The sequence below is a fragment of the Hirundo rustica genome, chromosome 3 (assembly GCF_015227805.2).
Source record: "Hirundo rustica isolate bHirRus1 chromosome 3, bHirRus1.pri.v3, whole genome shotgun sequence".
In the NCBI taxonomy this organism is placed as follows: domain Eukaryota; kingdom Metazoa; phylum Chordata; class Aves; order Passeriformes; family Hirundinidae; genus Hirundo; species Hirundo rustica.
This window is the reverse complement of record NC_053452.1, coordinates 59,373,139-59,385,611: the sequence shown is the minus strand read 5'-3', so window position 1 is coordinate 59,385,611 and position 12,473 is coordinate 59,373,139. Positions and strand designations below refer to the sequence as shown.

Sequence of the window (12,473 nt, the reverse complement as noted above, 5' to 3'; positions counted from 1 at the left end):
TGGTGACCTACCTCACACCACATTTGTCTCATCAGCCTGCACTCGCTGATCCCTGTGAAAGGCATAGCAGTGCTTCAGCCAGCCTCAGACTTCTGCTGTGCCTCCCCTGTGTGCGTACTGCAGGTCCCAGTGCTTCTCTTCACAAGCAGGTGCTGCAAACAACAAGGAGCCCCTCTTGCACTCCTCACCCTTCACATGGCAGCCAGGAGTGGTTTCTTTAGGGCTCTGCAGGCGTCATTCCCTCGTGAGAACAGCTGATCCTTGTTTGTCCTTTCTGACACACCGACAAAGGGTAGCCCAAGACACACATGGGGGCCAAGCAAGCCCCCTTAGCTAGTGACTGAACACCTTGAAATGCGTCTGCAAACACCCCAAGAGAAATGGCATGTGATGTTTTGTGGTGTGGTGCAACTCTGATTTGTTGCATCTACAAAATGTCCTCATAATTGTGTGAAATTGAGTGTGAACAAGCAGTTGAAGTTCATCAAACATAATTAAACGAAAACACAGCAGCAGAAACACCCCTTTTATCTTGTGTAAGGGCTGATGATATAGATACAGAGCACCCCAGAATAAAAAAAATGACTAAGCAGATGTTTGCTAGTCTGTGAATTCTTTTGTAATGCAAAAATTACTTTTATCTCTCACTGCCTACTTTCGAGTGCTCATCACTGTGCTGCCTAGGTGCTTTGATAAAGGGCAATAAATACATTTAGCATATGCTTAATTCATTTAAAAAAAATAAAAAATCAGTCTCCTTCATGTAATTTGCCAACAAAAGAGGAATCATGGAAAATACATTTGTAAACATCTGCTACACTAATCTGGATTGTAACTATCTCTTTGACCGAAATTAAGGGGAAAAAAAAAAAGAAAAAAAAAAAAAAAAAGAAGTTAAAAAAAAATACAAAGTAGTTAAAAAGAAAATGCTAGAGCTCAGGTTGTGTGATCTGTCCTGTGAAGGGTGTCATCTCCTAATAGTTCTACATAAAGTCTCCTTTATCCCCAAAGAACATAGTGCAGAATAGACTCAAAATTAAGTGGGTGAGTTCATTCCAGAAATGGCCTTGTGGTGTGGAAGGAAAAGAGCAAGATCTTCTCTGCTCTTTGTCCAAAAGATGTCGATTTGATCTACAAAGAGAGGTGTCCTCAACACCACCTTCACCTTAGCCAGCCATTGCATAGAGCCAGGCATTGCATGGAGCATGAGAGTTTCCCATGGAAAGTACAGTGGTGCAGGGGTTACAGTGCTTTTGTCCCCAGGTGCCCCAGGCATTGCCTGGACACAGCAGCCGGCAAGTGCAGCCTCGATGCCTCCTTCCCACTGGTGAGTAGACAATGGAGAACAGGTCCAGACCACAGACCAGATTTAGAGATGAATAACATAAACATGCTAAAACTATTTACTTTACATAAGCAGAGGGGCTCATTTTTTTTTTTTTTTTTCTTTACACAAGGGTAAGAAAGTTAGGCTTTGAAAATATATTTGGGATTAGGGCTCCAAATAGGAGATGTTGTAGGCTGTATATGATACACAAATTATAACCTTGCATCCCAATCCAGATAAATTAAGCATCCTTTGTGGATTCCAACAATCTCTTGGTTCTCCAACCCTTGCATTTTCTATACATTGTAAATTTTAAGTGAACAGTGTATTTTCAAAGGCAGGAAAATGCCTTGAAAGGACTTAGTTGCAATTTGAAGTACCTGTATCTCTGCTAGACCTGGTCTTCACTTGCTAGGCAAATCCATCTGTCAGTATAAATTGCCTCACAGTGGCTTTATACATGATTTCTCCATGATGGAGCTGAGAGCCCATTTTCTGTTTGAAAGCATTTGAGCTCTCAAGTCAGGAAAGAGGTCAGGAAGCAAGCACTGGCCTCAGAGACTTCTCAGATCAGCCTGGAAAACATGTCAGTTTTTGTAGCCCTCAAGAAAATAGACATTGTTCTCATTAACTGTATATTAGGCCAACTCAAATGACTAAGAACACGTTTACAGCGAGGTCACCAGGGGAGCAGCTTGCAGCAGGAGGCCAAGACTGAATGTGTGACCCCACTCTAAGGGTGATTGAATATATGTTTAAAACACCCAAATAAAAGTTCAAGTAACGTTCTCTTTTCAGGGTTTCATCCCTGGTTTTGAACCTATGTCATAGAAAGCAGAATCCAGCCCCAAGACAATCTTCAAGGGAAGGAGTAATGCTGTAATAACACAGACAAGGTTGCAGCCCTGGCAATGAATGCTTATCTCACACTGCTCTCCCGGCGAGTAATCTTTAAAATAAATAAATACTGCTGGGGAGTTGTTGTTAGTGCAATTGTTGGGTTGTATCCTTGTGGCAAGCTTTTTATCCTAATAGTACAGGAGAGTACAGTTTGTTTGCAAGGCAAGTTTGAGCCAGAGTGCAAAAGCACATAAAGTCTGTTAATAAATAACGGACTGGGCATGTGGGTTCTGCAGAGTGGCTTAAAAAGTCAACCCCTTCAAAGTACAACATCATGCAAGTGCTATTGAAACAAAACAAAACAAAACAAAATGGAGAGACATAATTACCAGTCCCTTGGAATGACAGACATGCTCTCCTCAGGAGAGACTAAGGACCTGTGCAAGCGTGATGGCATATGCAGCAGTACAGTGACACGCCTTTGTGTCCTCCCACTTGGGTTGCACTGCCCAAGCAGTGGCAATGGTACTACAGCTTGCTCATGAATTACGATACCTTGAATGTGTTTTCTGAAGACTAGCACACAGTCAGAGGGACAGATCCTCGGTGGGACTCAGGTTGGTATTTTGTGGATTTGATGGTGTCAGACCATACAGAGGTCTAGAGCTTATCATTATCTTGGGTTTAGGAGCTAGCAGCAGCAAATGTCCACATCTTAACCTTCCCAGTGTAAGGACACAATAGAGTAGAAAGAGAAAAGATAGGCAGGGGCTCCATAATTTTGCTATACAAAGCTAACAGCAGTTCTTGTCTGAAGAAGGACCAACTAATTACAATAAAAGAAAGGGAGATCAGGTCATTGACCTTAAGGGGCAAGACCTCTTCCTAAAAAGTACATGCCAGGCTTACCAGGATGGTCTGTGACAATACCAGTGCATACTGGCAGACAGCATTGCTTTGCCCAACTTAGGAACCACCTAATGCCAAGCTGGGCATGCCATCCCAGCACTTAATAATGTAAGTTACAAACAGTTAGAAAAATTAAACACTTACTTGGTCCAAGACCTATGGAAAATGCAGCAACATAGACAAGCAGGCTGGCCAGTGAGAGCCATTTCAGGACAACAGGAACCTCCCCACTTTCCATGTGAGACCCTGTTGTGCTTTTGCCTCCTGCCAGGGCAGTCCTGTTCAGTTCTCCTGTCCTGGCAACATCTGGGCTTTGTACATCAAATGACAATCTTTCTGTTGACGTCATGCTAGCAAAGAGGTCCTTGAGACTCCCATTGGTGACAGTGAAGTTTCCTGGTCTCTGGAGAGACAAATCCTCTGGAGACTGGCTTCTACAGACCTTGGTGAAATTCACATGTATGTTATGGTTCACTAAACCCATAGTGACCAACGATATTGCCATAACAGAAGTGCCAATACACAGAAAAGTTTTACTTCCAACTTGATCCACAAAAAACGTGGCTGGGACTGTGCTGACCACTTTAACCACTCCAACTCCAGTAGAAGCCAGGCTGGCAGCTTCATTGCTCTGGAACCCAACTGACTTCAAAACAGTTGATGCATAAAACAAGATGTTGGGTTGCCCAGTTGTTTGCACAAAGAACACTAGAGTGAGTCCTACCAGCATTCGGGCCCTCATGTTGTTTTTTGAACGAAACAGGTCCAAGAAACTATACTGATGTTCATCTTTCAGGGAAGACTTAATCACAGTAAGCTCTTTAGTAGCATCTGATGCTTCTCGTAGCCTCTCCAGTACTTTTCTTGCTGCTTCATCGTTGTTTTTCATCACAAGAAACCGAGGGCTTGGCGGAAGGAAATACATGGCAATAGCTTGCAAAGCCCCTAATGGAATCACGAGGCCAAACATGTACTTCCAGCCATGAGATATGCTGGCAAATGCATAATTTGAAATATAGGCAAAGAGAATGCCTATCACAATCATGAGTTCATTTAATGATACAAGGAGGCCTCTTCTGTGCTGTGGGGCAATCTCAGCGATATACACGCACGTTGCAATTGATGATAATGATATGGAAACACCTATGGCGATCCGGCCCACAATGAGTATCTTGTATGATTCATAGGGCAGCAAAATGGGCAGACTCCCCATCACAAGTAAAGAAGATGCAATAATAATAGCAAGTCGCCTTCCAAATCTGTCTATAAGAAATCCACCAGTAAGGGATGCAAATAAGGCCCCAAAAAGCAGGGAACTTACAATGACTTCCTGCTCTTTGCAAGAGAGTGTTAAAATGCTGCTCATCTGAAGAAGAGCTCCGGAGATAAGGCCCAACTCATAGCCCATCAGAAGTCCACTTATAGCAGCAATGGCAGAAGACAGAAAGGTGAAGGTCCCACAACCTGAAATAAGAGGACAAAACAAAAAAACTTGAAAGAGTGATTTCTGCAATATTCTGAAAATTAATAATAATTTTATTTGATATACCAGTTTAAAAAATCTCTCTGTAACTTCTAGGCAAAGCAGTTAGGTACTATACACATCCAGCAACAGTGGTGATATAAAAGCTATTTACATAAAAAGCTATTTCTGAAAAGAAAAAAAAGAAGAAAAAAAAAAAAAAAAGGCATGCATACAAAATCTTTAGCTTTAATGCTTTTGTGCCCCTTGTATTCGAAAGTCAGTAAGGTTTTGATCAGGTCCTAAACAATAAAACCTTCTGCCTCAGAATATTATTGCAAAAAGAAATGGTGAGAAAGCAATTTTTGCCATGAGATTTTTCAGTTTTTTTCCTAAACTGAGAAAGTCTCATCCACCCAATTAGAGTACCATGAGCAAAGAAAGCATAAATTTCTCAGCCAAACTGCTTCAACCTTGACTCAAATAAGTAACAAGTTTCCCCTCACCACTTACTTCCTTTGTTTCACCTGAGGATGACATGAATGCTGCTGGTACCATTGTTTTCATTTTGCCAAATTGGAGGCATATTCAGTGAGCACCAGGCTGATGCAGATATCTGGAATATTCAAGGGAAACTGATCTTTGAGGTAAACTCATGAACTTTCATATCTAAACTCAGATTCTTTTGAATATCTTGATCAAATATTTTGCATCACTTTTGACTGCCATAATGTCAGGAATAAGAAACAGATTATGAAAACAATGTAGATTATATGCCTTTGATTGTCCACTTAAAACAAACTCATTTTATACAATTGTGATTCATTGTTTATTGTTACAAGATAGATTTGACTGATCATATTCTACTAACTGTGAAGCCTTTTGCACCCTAAACCTTGATGAATATATCAGTTTGTTATTGTTGGTCGTGTTCTTTCTCCCAGCATGATTTTCCGCACATCATGATGTTGGCTGCCACACAACTAGGAAAAGAGTAAATCAACTTCTGATTTTGCAGTTAGTTAGAGAGATGGGACATGTCGGAGGAGAGAAGGCTTTTGCAGCATAACAGAGTCCGTATTTAGTTAATTCTTCTGGAATGAGTAGGATACAGTCTAATTGGAAATGATAGACAGAGTTTGTTTATTTTTAGCTAATTTTTCTAAGGTGTTAAGGCTCTTTGGTCATGCTGACAGCTCAGAGTTCCCTGCCAATAATTTTGAGCACATTGGTGAGGATCAGTCCCATTATGCAGAGGATATTACATTTCAAAAGCAAATCATGAATAGAGATGAGAGCAGCCCTTGGAGTACATCTGCACTGCTAAAGCAAACAGTGCCAGAGCTCAGGCCCAGACCCTGGCATGTGGCCACATACCCTACTAAATTGCTGGCAGGATCCCTGGCATGTTTGCACCCCAAGCCACCTTGTATTCTCCAAACAACTCCCAGAAGCAAACAATTCCACCATCCCACCCTGCAGCCACTCCATAGGCAGACAGCTTATTTTGGAGGATAGCACAATATAACTGTGAATATAAGCAATGCTTTGGGGGTCAGGGAAGATGTGTAAGCCCATTAAGTCTATTAAGATAAATATCTATTAGCTCTCCTAACTTTGAACCAAACAGCAGAAGCCAAACAGCAGCAGCCCTGAGATACTGAGTGCACCAAATGCACCTCAAATTACCCAGCCGCTGAAGTGGTGTGGCTGGCAAACCAGAGAGAGATAAGAGATAGGGGAGAAGCACATGGTTTTGTCTCGGTGGACCATAAGGACACAGGGGGAATGGGACTATTGTGAAAAGTCTTTCAGGAGGTGGGGAAGGGTGGTAGATTTATTGGGATGGAGATGGGACATCTTGAAGAAAATATCAGAAACAAATTTTCAAAATGCTCCAGTGATGGAACAATCTTTTTTATATTGTTGTTGTCCATATCTGTTAATATTTCTAAAGCTACATGCAATATTTGTTTTATCATTGCAAAATATAATTTCGCCTTCCCATCTATACTTTTGAGTTGCCTGGTTGTTGTATATCATTATATGTGGAGAATACTCACTTCCAATGAATCCTGGCTGGAAATCTGGACTGATAACAACACAGTTTTGTGCTGAAGGAATGAGCATATCAGAAGCTAAATTGATAATTTGATTGCAGTGCTCTGCCCAAACTACTGTTCAGTGCTGATGTTTGTGCTTTCTTGAATATCTCTGTATTTTATATCATTGAGCCACATATATTTAACATAGGATTTTACCTCAATTTATATATTATGGAGTAGAGAGTATTCTGTTCATCCAGTCTGACACTCACAAACAGCACAACATAATCCTTCAGGCATGCTTCAATTACGTTTTATCTGAACCGGGTGATTTAAAACATTCAGCTTCGATTTAAAAATGTCTAGTGATTGTAAATCAATGACTTTAAGAATTAAGTCATCCCAATGGTTAACTGCTTTCACTGTAAGTTATCTGTAAATTATTTCTAGACTTAATTTCTGCAACTTCAACTTGCAGGCATCAGACCCCATTCTCCATTTCCCCACACTCAATTGTGTTCACCAAGTACAAACTTAAAGCCTGTCATTGAGTCATCTCACAGACCTCTCCTTTTTAGCTACTTTCCCTATGAGGCTTTACAAGTTTACCAATCCCTTAAGTATTCAAACCTCTGTTCTCTGAACATTTTCCAGACCATCAGCTTCTTCAGTAAATTGAGACATCAACATCATCTCTATATTTCTCTTGTAACCACTTGAGAAAAATAGGCACTTCTAGACATCTGAATTAGGTCAGATGCCTACTTCCCTCCATTGCCTATAAAAGGAAACTGTGCAGCTTGCTCAGATGCAGATGTCTAAAGTTAGCAGAGAGGAACCCCAGACAGCATATTCACTTGCAGTCAGCTGGCCAAGGCATCTAAATTGCATTCAGCCAGTGACATATCCCATTTATTGATCACCCATCACCTTTACCACCCTGTTAAATAATCTGTTATTATTTTCTTCCAAGAAACTGAGAGAAAACATTAAGTAACAGAGGGGCAAAAACTGAGTTTAAGGCTCTCCAGCAGAAACACAGCAGCATGGACAGTGTACCCTATTGATACTTTGAAGTCTGTGTCCTGCACAGTTCTTAATTCTTAAAATGTTGGAGTGTCATTTTTGTAAGGTTTCAGTTTCTGAATGGCAGTGTCGAGTCAAATATCCTGACAGAGACCACCAACAGCACTGTTCTTTACCATCCAGACTGTGCTCACATCAGCCTGTGGTCCTTAGATCAGAGAAACTGAGATGGTTATTTATTTTCAGTCTGAGAGTCTGTACAAGCTGGATGTAGAGCTTGGACACTTGGATATTCCTAGGGAAGCATTCAAATCCATATATTCCTTGTTTCTCCAAGTAGAGCAACTTGATCAACGTCCTCATGTTTGTTTTTACTGGGTCAGGTGGTATTGTTCTTCATGTGTCCAGTGACCCACATTAGTACAGAAATGGAGGGCTGTAACTAGAGCATCCCCGAATGAAAGCAGATCCTGACGTGAGGCAGAGGGAGACACACTGTCCTTCTGCATTAGCGGCAGCAAAGTCAGTAGTTAACTTGGTGTCTCTTGTCCCTCACAGGCACTATCCACTGAAAAAACATTGTTATATCACCATGAGGTCTTATTTTAACTGGTGTACCCAAAATTTGCCTGCTCACAACTGCCTGCTGAGTTAAACCTTGAAATCTCTGCTCAGTTTCCCTTCATGGCCTTCCTCTAGGCAAAAATCCCTCTGACTTCAGCATGTGTTTTGCTTTAACATTTCCAGATAAAGCATGTTGCAGTAGTTGCACTCACAATCCTTTTAAGTGTCACTTTTAATGATGCTGCTGCCAGTTCTTAGGCATTCCATTTTTTTTTTTTTTTTTACAAAAAGCTTCTTTATATATATATATATATATATTCTCTTATTTTTATGAGATGCCAGCAAAACATATGGCAGTGTACAGCCCCAGGGGAATAAAATATTTTAACGATAGCTTCCAGAGAACTTTCTCCTGTCTGCCACTAACACCATGGCTAATGAGTGTGTGGCTGGTATGTGAGACGTGATTGGAAAGTCTATTCTCTAGTTTCCAATGTAAACAAAGTGGTTTCTCACAACTGTTGTTCAAGTCAAAAGCAGCCCAATTTGGCAAACAAACCTATCTTTAAGAACATTCGTTGGAAGTGTTTATGCTTGGTTCCTGTAAAGGAGACCAACAGCAGTTGTAGTACGGAAGCACTGTGTACTGACGATGAGGCTGGACGGGGCCAAGTACTAAGGGTGTGCCCCTTTTCTTATTTTCTAGCACATATTTGGGAAAATACAGTCCTTCCAAAGGCACAGTATCTGGTCTGTGCATGTATTTTATGGCCATTATGGATAAATGATCAGTGCCGGGGAAGATCCGCAAGCAGGCTGATCTGGGAAACACCGCTCTTCACCTACCTGGTGGGAGGGAGAGATACGGGAAAGGAGCCCCTTCCAACTCAGTTTGGCAGTACCATGCTCCACGTTAGTCCAGACACCGAGATTTCTGTGATGTAGTTTTTCTTTGCTTTCTCCCAAGAGATCATTCAGTGTGCACACAGAAAACTACTGGGATGGGGGGAGGGAGATTACTTTATGTAACCTGTGCAAATATATCTGTTTTGATAGGAGGGGACTCGAGAATCTCTTCCACTATGGAACTTTCTTCTGTTTACTTTGATTTAATCTGAGATGAGAAATGTCTCCATTTGGAAGGGAAAGAAAGTATTTTCCTGTCAGGAAAGTTCTTTAAATCCTTGCAATTTTTTTGATCTATTTAGGCATTTGGAAAGTGATTTAAATTCTGACAACCATTGGTTAATAAGCTCGGGTTAGAAAACCAAAATGAGTTGAACGCATTGTCTAGATATACATCCATAGCATGGAATATCTTTTTTTGTTCAATAGAACAAGATGTCTACTTTTATCTACAATAAATTTTAAAACTACAGTATCTGCATTTGAAAATTTTAGGCTACCTCTAATAACATATTTCTTCTCCATCTGAGTGCTCTCTGACATAAAAAAAGTGTGTCTTCCAGGGATAAAGTATTTAAATTTCCCAAATTGTCATGAAAGAAGGTTTTGCTGAAGTGTACAGCATGAAGATTACTTTTTTTTTAAGGATAAATGTTTGATGGCATGTGTTGGGAATTGCTGCATAATTAAATCATGGTTACGCTTCTCATAAAAGCCAATTCTCTCATTTTCATGTTATCATGGTCTTTGTTGCACTGCCCCAGTCACCTTCTCTATCTCATCCAGTTGTCTGGTATAAAGAGATATATGTTACCCTGTTGCTCTATTCCAACACCTGAGGTTCCTTTTGATACAGTAACTGTTCAATAGGTGCATTTCTCCTATTAGCTACGATACATCTGATCTAGCTGTCCCTCTAGGAGTCTGGCATGGGGTCTAAAACTGTTACCCTTCAAGATCCTACTGGATGAAACAAATGGCAGCTTTGGGACAAAGCTACATTGCAAACAGAGCTGGAAAGTCTCAGAAAATATTAACTTAACCAAAAATAATGTCAGAGCCATGTGGGATCACAATCATTTGACAAATGGGACTTCTCCCACCCAAGTGTGAAAGGTAAACCCAAACCAAATACTTAGTAAATTTAACAAAAAGAGAAGGTGGAAGGAAACTAATGTACCACTCATCTAAACTCCTCCAGCGGTGGGAAGCACTGAATACTTTGTATAGCATAAGCCAAATTAATGTACCTTATAAACAATATTCAAATTTCATGAACAAAAGCCCCCTGACAATGATGGAAAGACAGGGAATGCAGATCCTGGACAGACCCACCCTGGCCATGTCATCTCCTACTGCTCTGCTATGTAATTTCATCATGTCAACATGCAGCCTATCCCCTCATTACAAGAAATGGCATTTGGGTTTTGTTCATTTCTAGTAAGAATCAACAAGTTCTTTTAATTCTAACTATATAAATACATATTCCTCAGGTTACTGCTTTAATTTTTGAGGGTAGGGACAGATGTGTAATTTGCACATACTCTACTAACCTTAACCCATGTGCTGCAGAAACTTTGCTATCTGTTTATTGCTATCCTATCTGCACTGCTCTCCTCAGTCCCTAAGGCAATGTTAAATGTGTCTGCACACCTACAGACTTTCTGTTCTTGGCTAACCTCTGATTCCACTATCAGGAGACACTGCTTGACAGATCACTGTTACACTCCAACAAAGCATTTGCGCCTATGGTTTTCTGAATATTCTGAAATTATGAATTTTGAAAATTCCTGGGTTAATCAGTTCATTCAGCTCTAAGTGAACAAAATCTGCTTGGGACATTGTCATTTGTGGGTTATGACCATGCTCTCCTGTTTGGGTACAGCTGCCTTGTGGCTGAGAAATATTGTGATTGTGGGGCATTATCCCCTTCATCTCATCATCTGGGAAAGAGTTTGAAAATGCAAAACCATGCTGCAACTGAGAAAAACTGCCTGAGTAGGACACCAAAGATGAAGAGCTATGATATTCAGTTTTTGCACTTCAAGACTTATTGCAGAATAAATGTTACAGCTGATTTTTGAGGGCATCAGCACAGAAACCCCGTTTCTTCCCGAAATGCCAGGGAAGTAAAAAGAGGAGGGAGACTGTTCCCTCACCCTGTACTGTTCCCCTGCACGGGCAGGTGCAGTGCTTGCCTGGACTCCCTCCACTCGCTCCGGTGAAAAGGGCTGAACCGCCCCTGAGTGTGCAAGGACCAGATCACCGTTGTTAGAGGGCAGCAGGTTCTCCTATCTTTCAGAGGGCTGATATTCATAAAGGAAAAGGATTTACACAGCAGACAGCACCTACACGAGCAGTAGGACCGAGGCCTTTTAGGGAAAGTATCACACAAACCTTCATTCAAAATTCAAGCTGGCATTCCCCTTCCTCACCCACGTTCCCCCTTGCAGTTTTAGAAATGGAGAAGGCACGTCCCGAGAGTCCCTTGGCTTTGTTCTCCCCCGGCCCCGAGCCGAGCCCTGCGGGCAGCTGCTGCTGGCCAACAGCTGGCACTCAGCTCCTGCCTCCTTACCTGCGGCCGCCGGGAGCCGGGAGCGGCCGCGCTCCTCATCCTCCCCTGCTCTCATCGCCTGGCTCCGCCGGCTGAGGCGCCCCGGGCTCTGCCCAGGTACCATCACTGCCCCCTTCGCACCTTGGGCGGCAGCTCTTCCTTCACACGGCCGCGGCCCTTCCCCGGCCGGCCAGGAAAGGGCAGGTTGTTTTCCTCATGGCAACGAGCTCCCGAAGCTGGCTGAAACCAAATGCAAACCACAAAGTGGTTTGTGAACAACTTTGTTGCTATTTCAGAAGGCTTTGCCCTTTGCTGTGACACGGGCTGTTGCTATTCTGGGGAGCCTATTGCAGGCGAGGGGAGGGCCGTCTGTCGGAAGTATTGCTTTTGCCTTTTAACAAATAGTTGAGACATCAGACATCTATGCACAGCTCCATGCGCATTCCTTACCCATTCACTTGCGGGGTCCCTCTCTCTTTTTCCCTGTCTCTCTTTTCCTCCTCTCCCTGTCGTTCTTACGTCCAGGTTTTTAGCGGAGAAGGCACACTGAAAGGGAGGGTTTGAAGTGTTTGCTCGGTCAGCTAAAGTTAGGGCACTGAGCACACACACGCAGCATCGCCTCGTTCTTGTAACTTATGAGCAAGTTATGGCGAGAAGTAGTGGAGAAGAAAACAACCATGGCAGCCCTTTGCAGCCTGTGATAACAGCAACCAGGACTTTACACGGCAAAGAGCACACGGTATTTTACAAGCAAATGCAGGGCAAACCACCCTCTTTTCCATGACTATTATTTGTAGAAAAAACTGAGACTGTAGCAGCTATATTGAGTAAAATCGCTGC

At 42.1% G+C, this 12,473-nt stretch overlaps 1 protein-coding gene across 1 annotated transcript in view; it reads right to left on the bottom strand.

The window, feature by feature from the left end:
* Window positions 1–11,925, bottom strand: part of SLC2A12 (solute carrier family 2 member 12) — a 32,406-nt gene extending 20,481 nt beyond the window's left edge. The window contains exons 1-2 of the mRNA XM_040060221.2: window positions 11,655–11,925; window positions 3,221–4,540 (exon numbers count right to left, since the gene is read on the bottom strand). Of these exons, the coding sequence (XP_039916155.1) occupies window positions 3,221–4,540; window positions 11,655–11,757 (1,423 nt within the window). The 5' untranslated portion in view covers window positions 11,758–11,925. The remainder of the gene's footprint in view (window positions 1–3,220; window positions 4,541–11,654) is intronic.
* Window positions 11,926–12,473: the final 548 nt, after the last annotated feature.